Source organism: Nannobrachium achirus (assembly GCF_963921795.1).
Source record: "Nannobrachium achirus genome assembly, chromosome: 16".
Classification (NCBI taxonomy): Eukaryota; Metazoa; Chordata; class Actinopteri; order Myctophiformes; family Myctophidae; genus Nannobrachium; species Nannobrachium achirus.
The window spans coordinates 2151630-2164628 of NC_137823.1; the positions used below are offsets into that span (position 1 = coordinate 2151630).

At 43.3% G+C, this 12999-nt stretch overlaps 1 protein-coding gene across 1 annotated transcript in view; it reads left to right on the plus strand.

The window, feature by feature from the left end:
• The window catches only part of adgb (androglobin), a gene marked incomplete at both ends in the record, with an annotated part of 172218 nt that overhangs the window by 77015 nt on the left and 82204 nt on the right, over positions 1-12999 (plus strand). The window contains 4 exons of the mRNA XM_080744164.1: positions 159-294; positions 5816-5930; positions 7651-7836; positions 9355-9493. Coding sequence (XP_080600290.1) covers positions 159-294; positions 5816-5930; positions 7651-7836; positions 9355-9493 — 576 coding nt within the window. The remainder of the gene's footprint in view (positions 1-158; positions 295-5815; positions 5931-7650; positions 7837-9354; positions 9494-12999) is intronic.

The following is a 12999-nucleotide window of genomic DNA, read 5'->3' on the forward strand; positions in this document are numbered from 1 at the left end:
GACTCAGGCACCAGGTCATCTGCATACATCAGGTGGTTTACAAGCTCCAACCATGCAACCAGTATTACAAGCTCTCAGTTGAGCAGACAAGTCATCCATATATCAATTAAATACAAGTATATGTGTGTGAGTGAGTGTGTTCCTTGTGTCCTCTGTAGAGAAGGAGCTGTCAGTGTGCAGGTGTGGAGTTCTCCTTGCTCAGCCGTACTCATGGAAGAGCCTGGAGTGTCAGCCTCCAGTCCTCCACATCAAGACCTCCTCCTGCAAGGCTGCCTCCCTCACCTTACCACCAGGGTAGGCCTCTTACTATACTGGGATACAATCCCTTGTATGCACATATATGGAGATCCCTGCTATGAGTATCTGACATCACTGTGATGTCACCTGATGTCACAGTGATGTGTCAGGGCAACCACAGTGTCCGGACAGACACGGACAAGCTGTGACGCTTCTGATAGTAAATCCCGATATTTAAACCATATCTTAACACTTTCCATGCCAGGCCAAAATGGCCCCAAGGTCCCTGTGCCAGGATTTTGATGTTTTTCTTTACTATGCAATGAAAAAAGATTTTTTTTTTTTTTAGATTTTTTCAGTAGCAAAAATAATTTTGTCAATCAGACAAATGGTTCCAGAGATAGAGCTGAATGAATCAAAAAAAGTGTCCATCCACTAGATTGGACACACATTTTCTCAATCAGCTAAACGAGGGAGCCAACACACAAACAGAGAAAAGCATCTCTCTGATCTCAGGTCATTTTGACATCTTTGAAAAAAAAATGAAAAAAATAATCAATTTTTATTATATACGTCAAAATACGTCAATGGCACGGACGGCTTTTGGCCCATTTACGTCAATCTACCTCTGTGGCATGGTAAGAGTTAACAGTATCCCACTCTATGGACCTGTATTAATGGATGGAGCCCGCGGAATGGGTTCAGGCAGCATAAATCGAGGGGGTCAATGCGGTTGCATTCAGTTCTGTTACAACGCTATTACGCCAGTCTTGCGTCACAGGTGACGTGGCAGTCAGCTGATCATTGCCAACCTACTTAAAGCCTGCTCAGTTGTCTCTTCCTCCTGCCTTGCTGATTGGCTGCTGGCACTTGCTTGCCCCCACCGCCTCCCCAGCACCACCAGTAGGCTCTGCTGCTAATTCTGTTCCCCATGGGGGGTGTTTATATATTTATATCTCCCTGCTCCTAATGGTTATTGATGTTCTTCTGTGCTGCGCTGAGCAGGGAGAGCAGAGCCTGACGCCAAAATAAATGTGACATATACACACTTGTATTACTCATTTATAATAATAATAATAATAGTAATAAACATTGTTTCAATCCTTATCGTGAGTTATCTGACTGAACTGCTTGTGATAATATGAACGTGTTCTCTTACCCTGCACCAAGATAAGGTTCTGCCAACAAAATGTCAGAGAGGCTTGCAGTGATAAGATCAAAATAAAATCTTTGAATTATTGTACAGTATGTTGTCAGACTTCTGTCTCTCTATGTGTTTGATCCTATAAATGGCCTACGCAGCCTTTCTACTCTAGACATTTCAACATAAAAACAGAATACACAAACAACGTTTGTTAGGCTGCATTAAGGAACAGATTGTCACATTTTACACAAGGAAGTTCACAAGTGTTCTCTTGGCAGGATAATGTTCTGATCCACGCAGTACAGTAGACGCCATTAACATTTCAAATGTATGACTTCATGGAAAAAATTAAATAATAGGCCTAAGTGCGATTTGAAAAAAGCCTTAAAGACCTTGACAATTAACCCCTGCTTTTCTGGAACATTTAGCTCTGTAGCATCTTGAAACAAAATTCCCAAACTATTTGATACCTTACAGTGTACACCTTTGGCTTCCATAGAATATGTTCAGAAAGAATTATACTACATACTGTACATGTACTGTAATACACAAAAATGTGTTCCCGGCCTGAGGGGTAAATACACTTTAATGTGTACCCGTCCATAATAGGATAAAGCAGAACGGTCCCTAAAGGTTTGACCACCATCGCATACTATAACCTATAACCGGTTATAGTATGCAGTGTACAGCTGTGTGTGTGTGTGTGTGCATTCCTCTAGAGATGCTCTGAGAAGTAGTAGCAAGGAAAACGGCTCTGTCCTAGTCTCTATTAATGGCTGCTGCTCGGCCTAGAAGCAGAGGGCCTAGTTTCTGGGTTCAGGCAGAGGTACTTCAGAGCCGTAATCACACACGGCACTCAGCTTATCATCCTGGAGGGCCCTGTGGAGTATACACGCTCCCAGGAGGGGGAGGGGAGCTGATTCGCTGATTTGTGTGCTGTTTTTTCTTTCTTATTCTGACGCAGTCAATCTGACACGCTCTTCTTCTCTGTGTATTTATGTCAGCTTCTCTGGCTGTCTTCTCTCTGACCTTTTCCCACTTTCTGTCAGTCTGTGTTTCTGGTGTAAGTTGCCAACAGGGGGCGTCAATTGGGTATGGCAGGGGTATGCAAAGTTGCTTTTAAATATGCTGGTTATTATGTTGTTAAATTACAGTAAAATAACTACAAATGCAAAATTTAACAAAATGTTCACTTTAACAAGGTATTATAATTATATTCTCCACACTTGTATTCTCTCCATCTTGACAGAATGGTATATGCCCAGGTTCCGCAGGTCAGCTGCAAAGGTGCAATTCATTATTGTTAACTGTAGCACATTTACTAACATACCAAGTTTAGCTGCACTTGAACAACTGTTCCAGGTATATCCAGCCCAAGAAACCAGTGTAAAAAAAACTGTCAAAACTAGTTTTTTTCAGACATTGTGAAAATAGCCGATCTACATCGCGAATCAGAGCATCGCGAATCAGTAGCTTGGAAAAAAAGTACAATATTGGCCTCTGAGGTGGAGTTGGAAACCAGTAAAGTGGGGGATGGGGGGGAGAATACAATCTGTATTATTCTATATTCTGATAGCAATCATTCATTGCTATCTGGAATGCTCTGGAATGTGTGTGTGTGTGTGTGGGGGGGGGGGGGGGTCACCAGTGGTATTGCAGCTCATGATATGGACACCGCTCAAAAACATGCATTAATCCTGGTCTCTACACTGCCTCCTCCTGATCAGTCGGGGTGCCTGATGGAAGGGAAAGGAACTGGTTGGAATAGCGTGTTCCTTCCACACAAGCGGTCTGCTCACTCCTCATGCATTGAAGCATGAGCTCATTTCAGGGCTCTCCCCAGGTTGGCAGAGGCAGAGTATAGCTTCCAGCTTTACAGCTTAGGCCAGGGGTCTTCAATGTTTTCAGGCCAAGGACCCCTTAGTTGAGAGAGAGATGAAGCAAGGACCCCCACAACCTGTTAATAAATTCTATATAACGCGTCGCCGTCCTTCTATTCTTGCTATCTCTCTCTTACCCTTACACTCCTCTGCCTCCCTCTTCCGTTCTCCCATTTATCCCCGTTTCCCCTCTTGTTGTGCTCGGCGCTGTCCTCTGTAGGTCTCCAGCGCCACGCTGACCCAGTGCTGCTTGTAGCCATAATAGTTAAGGCATGATGGCCGAATTATGTAAAGCTAATGGGTCTGGGAGAGAGAGAGGAGGTTCCACTCCATCAGGCTCGACCAGCAAGGGTGTCGCACCAAATTCTGGGCCCTGGGTACAAGGGTTCACTCACATTTTATGCTCTAACTATTGAAAATCACACCCGTGTGAACTGAGCGGTGGTTGTGGTGTGTGTGTGTGTGTGTGTGTGTGTGTGTGTGTGTGTGTGTGTGTGTGTGTGTGTGTGTGTGTGTGTGTGTGTGTGTGTGTGTGTGTGTGTGTGTGTGTGTGTGTGTGTGTGTGTGTGTGTGTGTGTGTGTGTGTGTGTGTGTGTGCGTGTGTGCATGTGTCCATGCTGTGGTGGTGGTGCGTGTGTGTGTGTGTGTCTGTGAGTGAGTGAGAGGGTGTGTGTGTGTGTGTGTGTGTGTGTGTGTGTGTGTGTGTGTGTGTGTGTGTGTGCGCGCGCGCGCGTGTGTGTGTGCGTGCGCGCGCGCGTGTGCGTGCGTGCATGCGTGTGTGCGCGCGTGTGTGTGCGTGTGCAGGTGTGTGTGTGTATTGCAGTTAATGCTCAGGCTAGACTCAACAGGCTAGAATCATCAGCACCCTCTTTGGTCACTCAGTGGAACTGAGGCTACATACAGGCTACAGACCCACACGGACGGACGGACGGACGGACGGAGACACACACGGCCATGCTAAGGAGCGTGGTCTAACCACTGCTCAAAAATAGCAGATATACAAGCTCGCAGCGCGGCACTCGCTATTTTTGAAAAATCTTGAACATTTGTCCGGAGTCTGAATATATCAAATCCTTCTAAGGTTTTTTGAAAAACCTAAGTTTCTATGTCAGTGGTGCTCAAATATGTTCATTTGAAGGACCCCCAAAATGATATGTATTTGGCCACAGACCCCCATCTCAAAATATTTAGTTCCAAGGACCCCCCCAGAAGCAAAATTTGAGTTACGAATGTTCGCTTAAAAAGTACATATATTCAAAGATTTGCACACATTTTCACGACTTTTCAAAAATAGCAGATCTACAACCTCGAGTGCCGTGCTGCGAGCTTGTATATCTGCTATTTTTCAATAGCTAAAGACAGGCCCCTCCACCTTGGGCCCTAGTAACTCAGTCCCCCCCCCCCCCCCCTTGTGACGCACCTGTGAAGCCAGCCTGGCGCTGGACTAGAGAGGACATTAGGCTGCAGAGCCGGACGGTGCCTTGCGTGACCCAGTCTGATGGATAGGAATAGTTTCCCTAGAAGAGGACGCTCTCTTGTTTGCAGGGATTTACACAGAAGGAAACAAGTACAACTTTAACTGTCTTGTTCAGGGGTCTTCAACAGGGGGTCTGCCGGTCCGGCGCCCCTAGGGGGTCCTCAGAGTTACTACAGGGAGGTCCTCCAAATCTTTGTGTGATAGAAACTTTTTTACTCCTTTTTAAATTAACTCTTTTATTGCTTCGGACGTTCCCGTTCGCCCCAATTTGGACCCTAGCTCGCTGCCAATACGAACGCTCGTTCTTTTACTTACTTTTGATGACTGTAAGCTGATAACTGGTCGCGCCGCCGTGTACAGTAAAAACATCTCGTAACGCTGCTCTAAAATTTCCACCGCCCGTAAACAATAATGGAGTCCCAAATCACTTCCTGGCTGTTTTCTGTGGATCTGATCTAGAAATGCATTTCGATGCTCTGAATGGACGGCAAGCGGAGCGGCCCAATTCACATCCATTCTTTGCATAAGGCTGCCATCTGCCGCCAGCTTGGCTAAAGTACACATATAATAGATCCAATGAAAAAAAAAAGAAAAAGAAATAATCAATAGATTTCTATAACATCGCAAAGGTAAGCTGCCTTTTGCTGGCACCAGCCCCAATAAATAAATAATAAATCTGGCAGTAGAACTGTTAACCACTTGAACCCTAGTGTCCATATTCGGAGAACTTTAGCCAAAAATAGCAGATCTACAAGCTCACATCGCCTCGCAGCGCGAGGCGTTGTGAGCATGTAGATCAGCTATTTTCGGCAAAGAGCTTTGCTGTAGAGGGGAAAAAGAGCGAAAGGTCAAGTTTTATAAGTATTGACGGTTCATGTGGTTAAATATCTGAAAACACAAATTGACATGAATCCAAAATACACTGATGATTGTGCTGTCAAACAGTGAAACTTTATGGAGTATCTATGAACAGGTTGTGGGGGTCCCTGCTTCATCTCTCTCTCAACTAAGGGGTCCTTGGCCTGAAAACGTTGAAGACCCCTGGTCAGAATAGCAACATTCTTGTCTCCCCTCCAGGCGCCATGTGCTGCGCATGTACACCAGGGCAGCGCTGGGCTACTGCGTCCACCTGTGCAGCAAGACGCCCTTCGTCTTTGGGGATGAGGAGACCATCATGCCGCACCTCACCAAGGTGATCCTCCTTTCTGTTGTGATAAATAGAACAATGTCACGGTGCAGACCACCCTTCTCTGACCTCTCTCTGCGAGCCCCTGATGCTCTCATCCTCGAGTAGGAGTTGCTGCTGTACGTGACACATAGAAGTTCAGTCCCTGTGGGAGATGTTTTGCTTTGCTTTCCTTCTTAGTCCAGGCGTTTCGGGCAGGAATAGAGTGCACGCACTTTATTATAGAAGCATGAAATTTGGCACACAGTTAGAACATGCCATATGGAACATTTTTGGCTATCGGGCCATCGCAGATTTGTCTTGGGAAACTTGTGGGAGCCAATCAAAGTTGGGTTCTCATAGACTTTACTATACAGTACAATAATACAAAAAATGTATATGCTTTAAGTAGCATGTGAGGGGTCAAACTAGGTGTTTTTCGGGATTCTGAATCCAATGCAAACATTTATTGTTTTAGTGATGAGTCATCACTTTTCACAGTTTTGTGGCGGCCGTTTCTCGGAAAGGAATTTCTTTTCGTGCAAAACCAATGTTTGCATTGGATTCAGAATCTCGAAAAACACCTAGTTTGACCCCTCACATGCTACTTAAAGCATATTTCTTTTTTTCTATTATTGTACTGTATAGTAAAGTCTATGAGAGCCCAACTTTGATTGGCTCACACAAGTTTCCCAAGACAAAAATGTTCCATATGGCATGTTCTAACTGTGTGTCAAATTACATGCTTCTATAATAAAGTGCACGATTTTTGCCTGAAACGCTCTGACTACTACATCTCCAGCGGTGTTGTCACAAAACAGCTTATTATGAAAAGGTTTAGTCAAAACCTTTTCATAATAAGCTGGAAAGGAAGCTTACAAACAAGCTGGAAAGGAAGATTGTAGGTTGTAAGAATAAATGAATACTTAAATACATTTTCTTGTATTAAGTAAGTGTATTCTGTATTGAGGTGGGTGCTGGGTGTAACACATCAAGAATACTTAATAATGACACATCGCAACGCGCTGTGAGCTTGTAGATCTGCTATTTTCACAACATTTTGTACTTTTACTTTTGGTACTTTAAAGGGGTATTTCCCTTTCAAATAAACTTTTGGTAATTGTATCGTCTAAGGCTTTTATGAACACCATGAACAGTTTTTAATTTGCTTAATTCAATATTTAGATATTTGATAAAATGTTATCAGGCCCTTCAGGCCCAGAGCCTCTCCCCATACACACCCATTGTAACTTCAAACTCCATTTTAACCATGATAGATTCATTAAAAACACCTATTATTTTTTCTGGTGACTTTTTAATAATCTTTTATTGTATTGAATTTTTTCCATTTTCCCAAAGAATTATTAAAAATAAATGAAAAAAGCTATTGAAAAAACATGGCCTGCTCACATATAAGGAGGGTATTATGATGAGTCACCAGAAAAAAAGTGTTTTTAATGAATCTATCATGGTTAAAATGGAGTTTGAAGTTGTGTGAAATGGGTGTGTATGGGGAGAGGCCCTGGGCCTGAAGGGCCTGATAACATTTACATCAAATATCTACATATTGAATCAAGCAAATGAAAAACTGTAATTTAAGTACATTCTGATGCCAACACTTTCACACTTTCACTCAAGTACATTTTGAACTCCGGACGTTTACTTGTAACAAAGTATTTCTATATTGCAGTATTGACACTTTTACTAAAGTAAAACATGCGTGTACTTTATGCACCACTGGTTGTAGGAGAGCCTGCGTTTCAGTGAGCAGGCTGCGTCCATGCTGAAGGCCCTGTCCAACGTGGTTTCATTCATTGTTGACGAGCAGCAGCAGCAGCAGCAGCAGCAGCTGGCAGCCAGGAAGGCCCTGGAGGAGATGCTCTGTCCACCAAGCAGCAGCAGCAACGCCCTGGGAAGATGGCAGCATCGCAGGGTAGCGTGTTTACACACAACAACATAGGACACACACAGGGACGTGCTGGGCCCCTGATTCAGCCCAGGAAAAAGAGTTGGAGAGGCCCTCATTGCGCGCTATAGAGAGAGATCTCTCTCTATAGCGCTGCTGCTACTCAGAGATTTGCCATTTCAGATCATGACAAGTGACAAGCCAGTGGGCCAATTACTGTACATGAGTTATATTTCGTCGTTGTCTGGTGGAAACCTTGTATGTCCAAAACCGTTTGTTTTGTATTTATCATTTTAAAAATGATTTAAACTAGTGAAAACAGCCGATCTACAAGCACACAACGCCTCGCACCGCTCTACAATCTACAAGATCTACAAGCGTTGTGCTTGTAGATCTGCTGTTTTCACTACTTTTGTGCAGACGGCCTTGAATGATGAAGCAGGGCTTTAATTGCTTTGAGAAAAAATTTATACATTTGAAACTTGGAGATACCAGGTTTCTGCCCGACAGTGACGATTTACTTTGTTGGCCGCCCAGCCCCCAAAATGGAACTTAGGCCGACATTTTATTTTTATTTTTTTCCTAATGGCCGGCCGGCCAGGAATGAACCAGCCGTTCGGGAGTTGGCCCGCTTTTCCCAATGGCCAGCTCGTCCCTGCACACACATACACACACTACACAGTACATGTTTACAAACAACAGCATACGATACACATACAATACACACAGTACACTGTACAGTGTGCTGTCAGGCAGAAACTAGAGGTTACGAACATAACCCCAGTTCTTTTACCTCGGTGAGTGAGACTCACTATGGGAAACAGCATAGTGAGTGTCTCAGGTTGAAGAACCTTATAAACTCCAAATGCCAACTTTCTTTCTTTTTTAACATTAACAATTTCCACTATCCACAACTTTCCCACGTCCTGTTGTGCATTGCGCAGAAGGTGTGCGGCAGTTTCCGGCGTCGCAGCCGAGTGTGATCTACAAGCTCACAACGGTCGCATCTTCGACGCGATGTGAGCTTGCATGTCTGCTGTTAACCGGAAGTGTCCCGCAGATGATGCTACAGTAAATTCTCGCGGAAACAGGTGGATAATTGAAAGATTTTGAAAATGACAGTACTTGAGTGTCTCTGTGGATTTGACAAATATCGAACCAATGAAAAGTATTAACAAAGAAACTAAATAATAACATGGATCTATTGGAACAGGTTACGTTTTTTTTCCACTTCCGGAAAAGTCACAGTTTTGGGTGGTTTGTATGTACCGTAATTGCAGCAATAAGTGATACGTCTATGAATTATAGTATGTTGTCAGATGTTGGTCTTTCTGTGTCTTTGATACCATGAATGCATGTACACACACACAAACGCAAGAAAGCAAACGGACAGTGAATGTGATTCTTCTTTTGTTCTGCATCATCGTGTGTGCGTGCATGCGTGCGTGCGTGCGTGCGTGCGTGCGTGCGTGCGTGCGTGTGTGTGTGTGTGTGTGTGTGTGTGTGCGCGCGCGTGTGTCCGTGTGTGTGTGTGCGTGCGTGCAGGTGTTTAATGAGGCGGTGTACTACATGGTGTGTCAGGCCCTGGAGAGGAAGCTGACAGCGGAGGAGCTGTTTGCTGTTCAGGTCCTCACCGCCGACTCCTCACCCTGCTGCACCCACAACAAGGAGACCTCGCCTGCATGTAAAGAAAAGCTGTGTGTGTGTGTGTGTGTGTGTGTGTGTGTGTGTGTGTGTGTGTGTGTGTGTGTGTGTGTGTGTGTGTGTGTGTGTGTGTGTGTGTGTGTGTGTGTGTGTGTGTGTGTGTGTGTGTGTGTGTGTGTGTGCGCGTGCGTGTGTGCCTATGTGCATGCGTGTGTGTGTTACTTGTGAATTCGTATTCATGGGTATACTCAAGATTGAGTTGAATCCATTAAGGCCTGAGGCTGAATCAGAAACAGAAACTAAATCTAAAACAGCAGATGTACAAGCTCACTGCCAGCTTGTGTATCTTATATCTTATTTTAAATAACGTCTAAAATGGCTCTGTCTCGGTTTGAACGGGTTAAACTGACGCAACCCTGCTTGTTGTTATTGAAATATTTCTCACAGGCACATTTTTCCACAGATCTAGCAGAAATGCATTAGATAACACAGCTCCGGCCTCGTAACGAATTCACTTCCGTTCCACGTCTGTTGAAACAATGCGTCAAGAGAGCGAGGATGATAAATATGCGAAATAATTAATTGCGACCGAAGGTCGCATTATACCCTGAGAGATCTCGTAGCTTGTCTGACTGTCAGTATTGTCTGACTGTCAGTACAGGAAGTGATGTCACGTGATGTCAGTGAGTCACAGTAGTGGCGTTTCCATAAACTTAAGCGCATTAGGGAAGCGTATTATCAGAAATGCGCATTTAGACAAAGTGAATTTAGCCCGTTTCCATTTGCGGGTGTCATTCGAATAAGGGTAGTAGTTCGTTTGGAAAACCAATAGGTGGCGCACCTTTTCAGTCCTACAACATTCTATAACTGCAGAAGAAGAGCGACAAGCGACACACAACAACAACAACACCACATAAAGTAAACAGAGAGAGACTGAACTTTTTGGCATTTTGTGTTCTAAGTTTGCATTTTGCGCAACAGTAAAGAGCTACAGCTGGCACGTTCTAAAAACGGGAGGAATTTTACACACGGAGTTCATAGTTTGTTTTGTGGGCTAACGCTAATACAATGGACATTAAGCAGCAGGGGAGAGTGTTAACTTGGAGGACAGTAAGACAGAGTGAAGACCTATACTTGGCAATTCAGGCCAAGAATAGCACACATTTCACAAATCTCCCTGTGTTAAGTGTTAACTTGGAGGGACAATGGACCAGAGACACAAAGCCCAACTTCTACTACAGATATGTGCTCTTGAAAGACTTATCATTACAGCGATATCAACCTACATATCAGTGCTAAAAGCCATCCAGATAAGACGGAGGCAGATGCTTCAGGCATATTATCTAGCACAACTGACTTTAGCAGAATTGCCACCGCCAAGGCCACCACGGGCTTCGCCGTACATGTGGGAAGAAAGGCGATTTAAGAATTTTTGGGAAGTCACCATCCCGAGAGATTTCACTCACAAACGTTGGATAGAGGATTTCCGAATGTCAAGAGAGACGTTCTTTCAGCTGTGTGACATCATTGGGCCATTTGTAGGACCACAAGAAATAACTCGCAGACCTCCTGTGCCAACTGAGAAGAGGATCGCCATAGCAATATACAAACTTGCCAGTTGTGCCGAGTACAGAGTAGTCGGACGAGCTTTTGGTGTCAGCAAAACAACAGTCCATCGCAGTGTCTATGCAACCTGCCGAGCCATCAAAGCTGAGATGATGCACCAGTACATCAAGCTACCAGACGCCATGGAGGTAACAGTAAACGTAGCCTAACCTTACCTCCCCCTGACCCTTCTATTGTAAATGCCAATCATTTTTGCATTGTTGCATTGTTTTACACAAATGTTTTCCCCCCTCCCTTTTCTGCATAGTACTGTTTTGTCATTCAATGTTATGAGTTAAACGTAAATAAGCCCTTTCCTCAGGTTATCCTTTTAGTTGACCTTGTACCAGTGAACTGTACTGTCACGAGACTGTACCCTTTCCTATGCAAACTTCTAATACTATTCAATCAATCAATCAGGCACAACAAATTGCGGAACGGAACTACTCCCTGCATCATATACCACAAGTGTATGGTGCACTGGACGGTACACACATCCCAGTACTTCCTCCAGCAGTTGGGTTAGTATATTTCATTGTGTATTTAATGGAATTTTTCATATAGATTCTTGTAAACCATGTTTTTTTTCTGTTCTATAGACCCAGTAGGATACAAAAAGAAAAAAGGTTAAATTTTCTGCCCTGCCCTGGCACTATTTTGGTGCTTTAAGTAGTATGTGAGGGGTCAAACAAACAAAAAACATTCCTTGGGCTAAAAACGTACCGGGGAAAAAAACATGGTTTAGTGATTAGTCATCACTTTTAAAAATGTTCTACGTTAGTTTTTGTGTCCTCACCTACTGGGTCCATAGAACAGAAAAAACACGGTTTACAAGAATATGCAGATCCTTCTCATTAAATTAGAATATTGTGTTAAAGTTCATTTTATTCTGTAATATAATTGTTCTTTCATATAGTTTAGATGTAGTGTGCATGCAGTGAAATATTCAGAAGATTTTGTTGTTCCAATTTGTTTTTTCTTTATCGTATACAGCTCATGAAAATCACAAATCCATATCTCAAAATATTAGAATATTCCACACGACCACTCAAAAGAAGCATTTATAATACAGAAATGTCAAACTTCTAAAAGGTTAATTTATGCACTCAGTACTTGGTATGGAATACTTTTGAACAAATGTCTTCATTGATGGGGCATGGCATGAAGGTGGTCAGCCTGTGGTACTGCTGAGGTGTTATAGAAGCCCAGGTTTGCGTTGATAGAGGCCTAATATTTTGAGATATGGATATTTAATTTTCATGTGCTGTATGCCATAAAAATAAAATAAAAATCAACAAAAGCTTTTGAATATTTCACTGCATGCACAATACATCTAAAATAGATTATAGTTTAGAAACAACAATTATATTACAGAAGAGAATGAACTTTAACACAATATTCTAATTTTATGAGAAGGATCTGCATATGAAAAACTCCCAACTTCTTCTAACCCAACTTCTTTTTGCTACATAACTAGGTACTCGGACTATGTCAATCGGAAAGGATGGCCATCCATTATCCTCCAGGCCCTTGTGGACGACCAGCTGATGTTCCGAGATCTCTGTGTTGGTTCACCAGGCGTTGCACATGATGCAGCAGTATTCACCACGTCCAATTTATTCAGGTAAGGTATAACACGTTTCTTCAACGTTTTTAGGCCAGGGACCCCTTAGTTGAAAGAGAGATGAAGCAGGGACCCCCAAAACCTTATCATAGATTCCATATACGGTAGTTTCATCGTTTGCCAGCACAATCGTCAGTGTATTTTGGATTCATGTTAATGTGGGTTTTCAGATATTTAACCACTTGAAACGTAAATACTTAATAAACTTGACCTTTCACTGTACTTAGTCTGCTCTTTTCCCCCTCCAAAGCTCTTAGCTAAAAATAGCAGATCTACAAGCGCTGCGAGGCGTTGTGAGCTTGTAGATCTGCTATTTT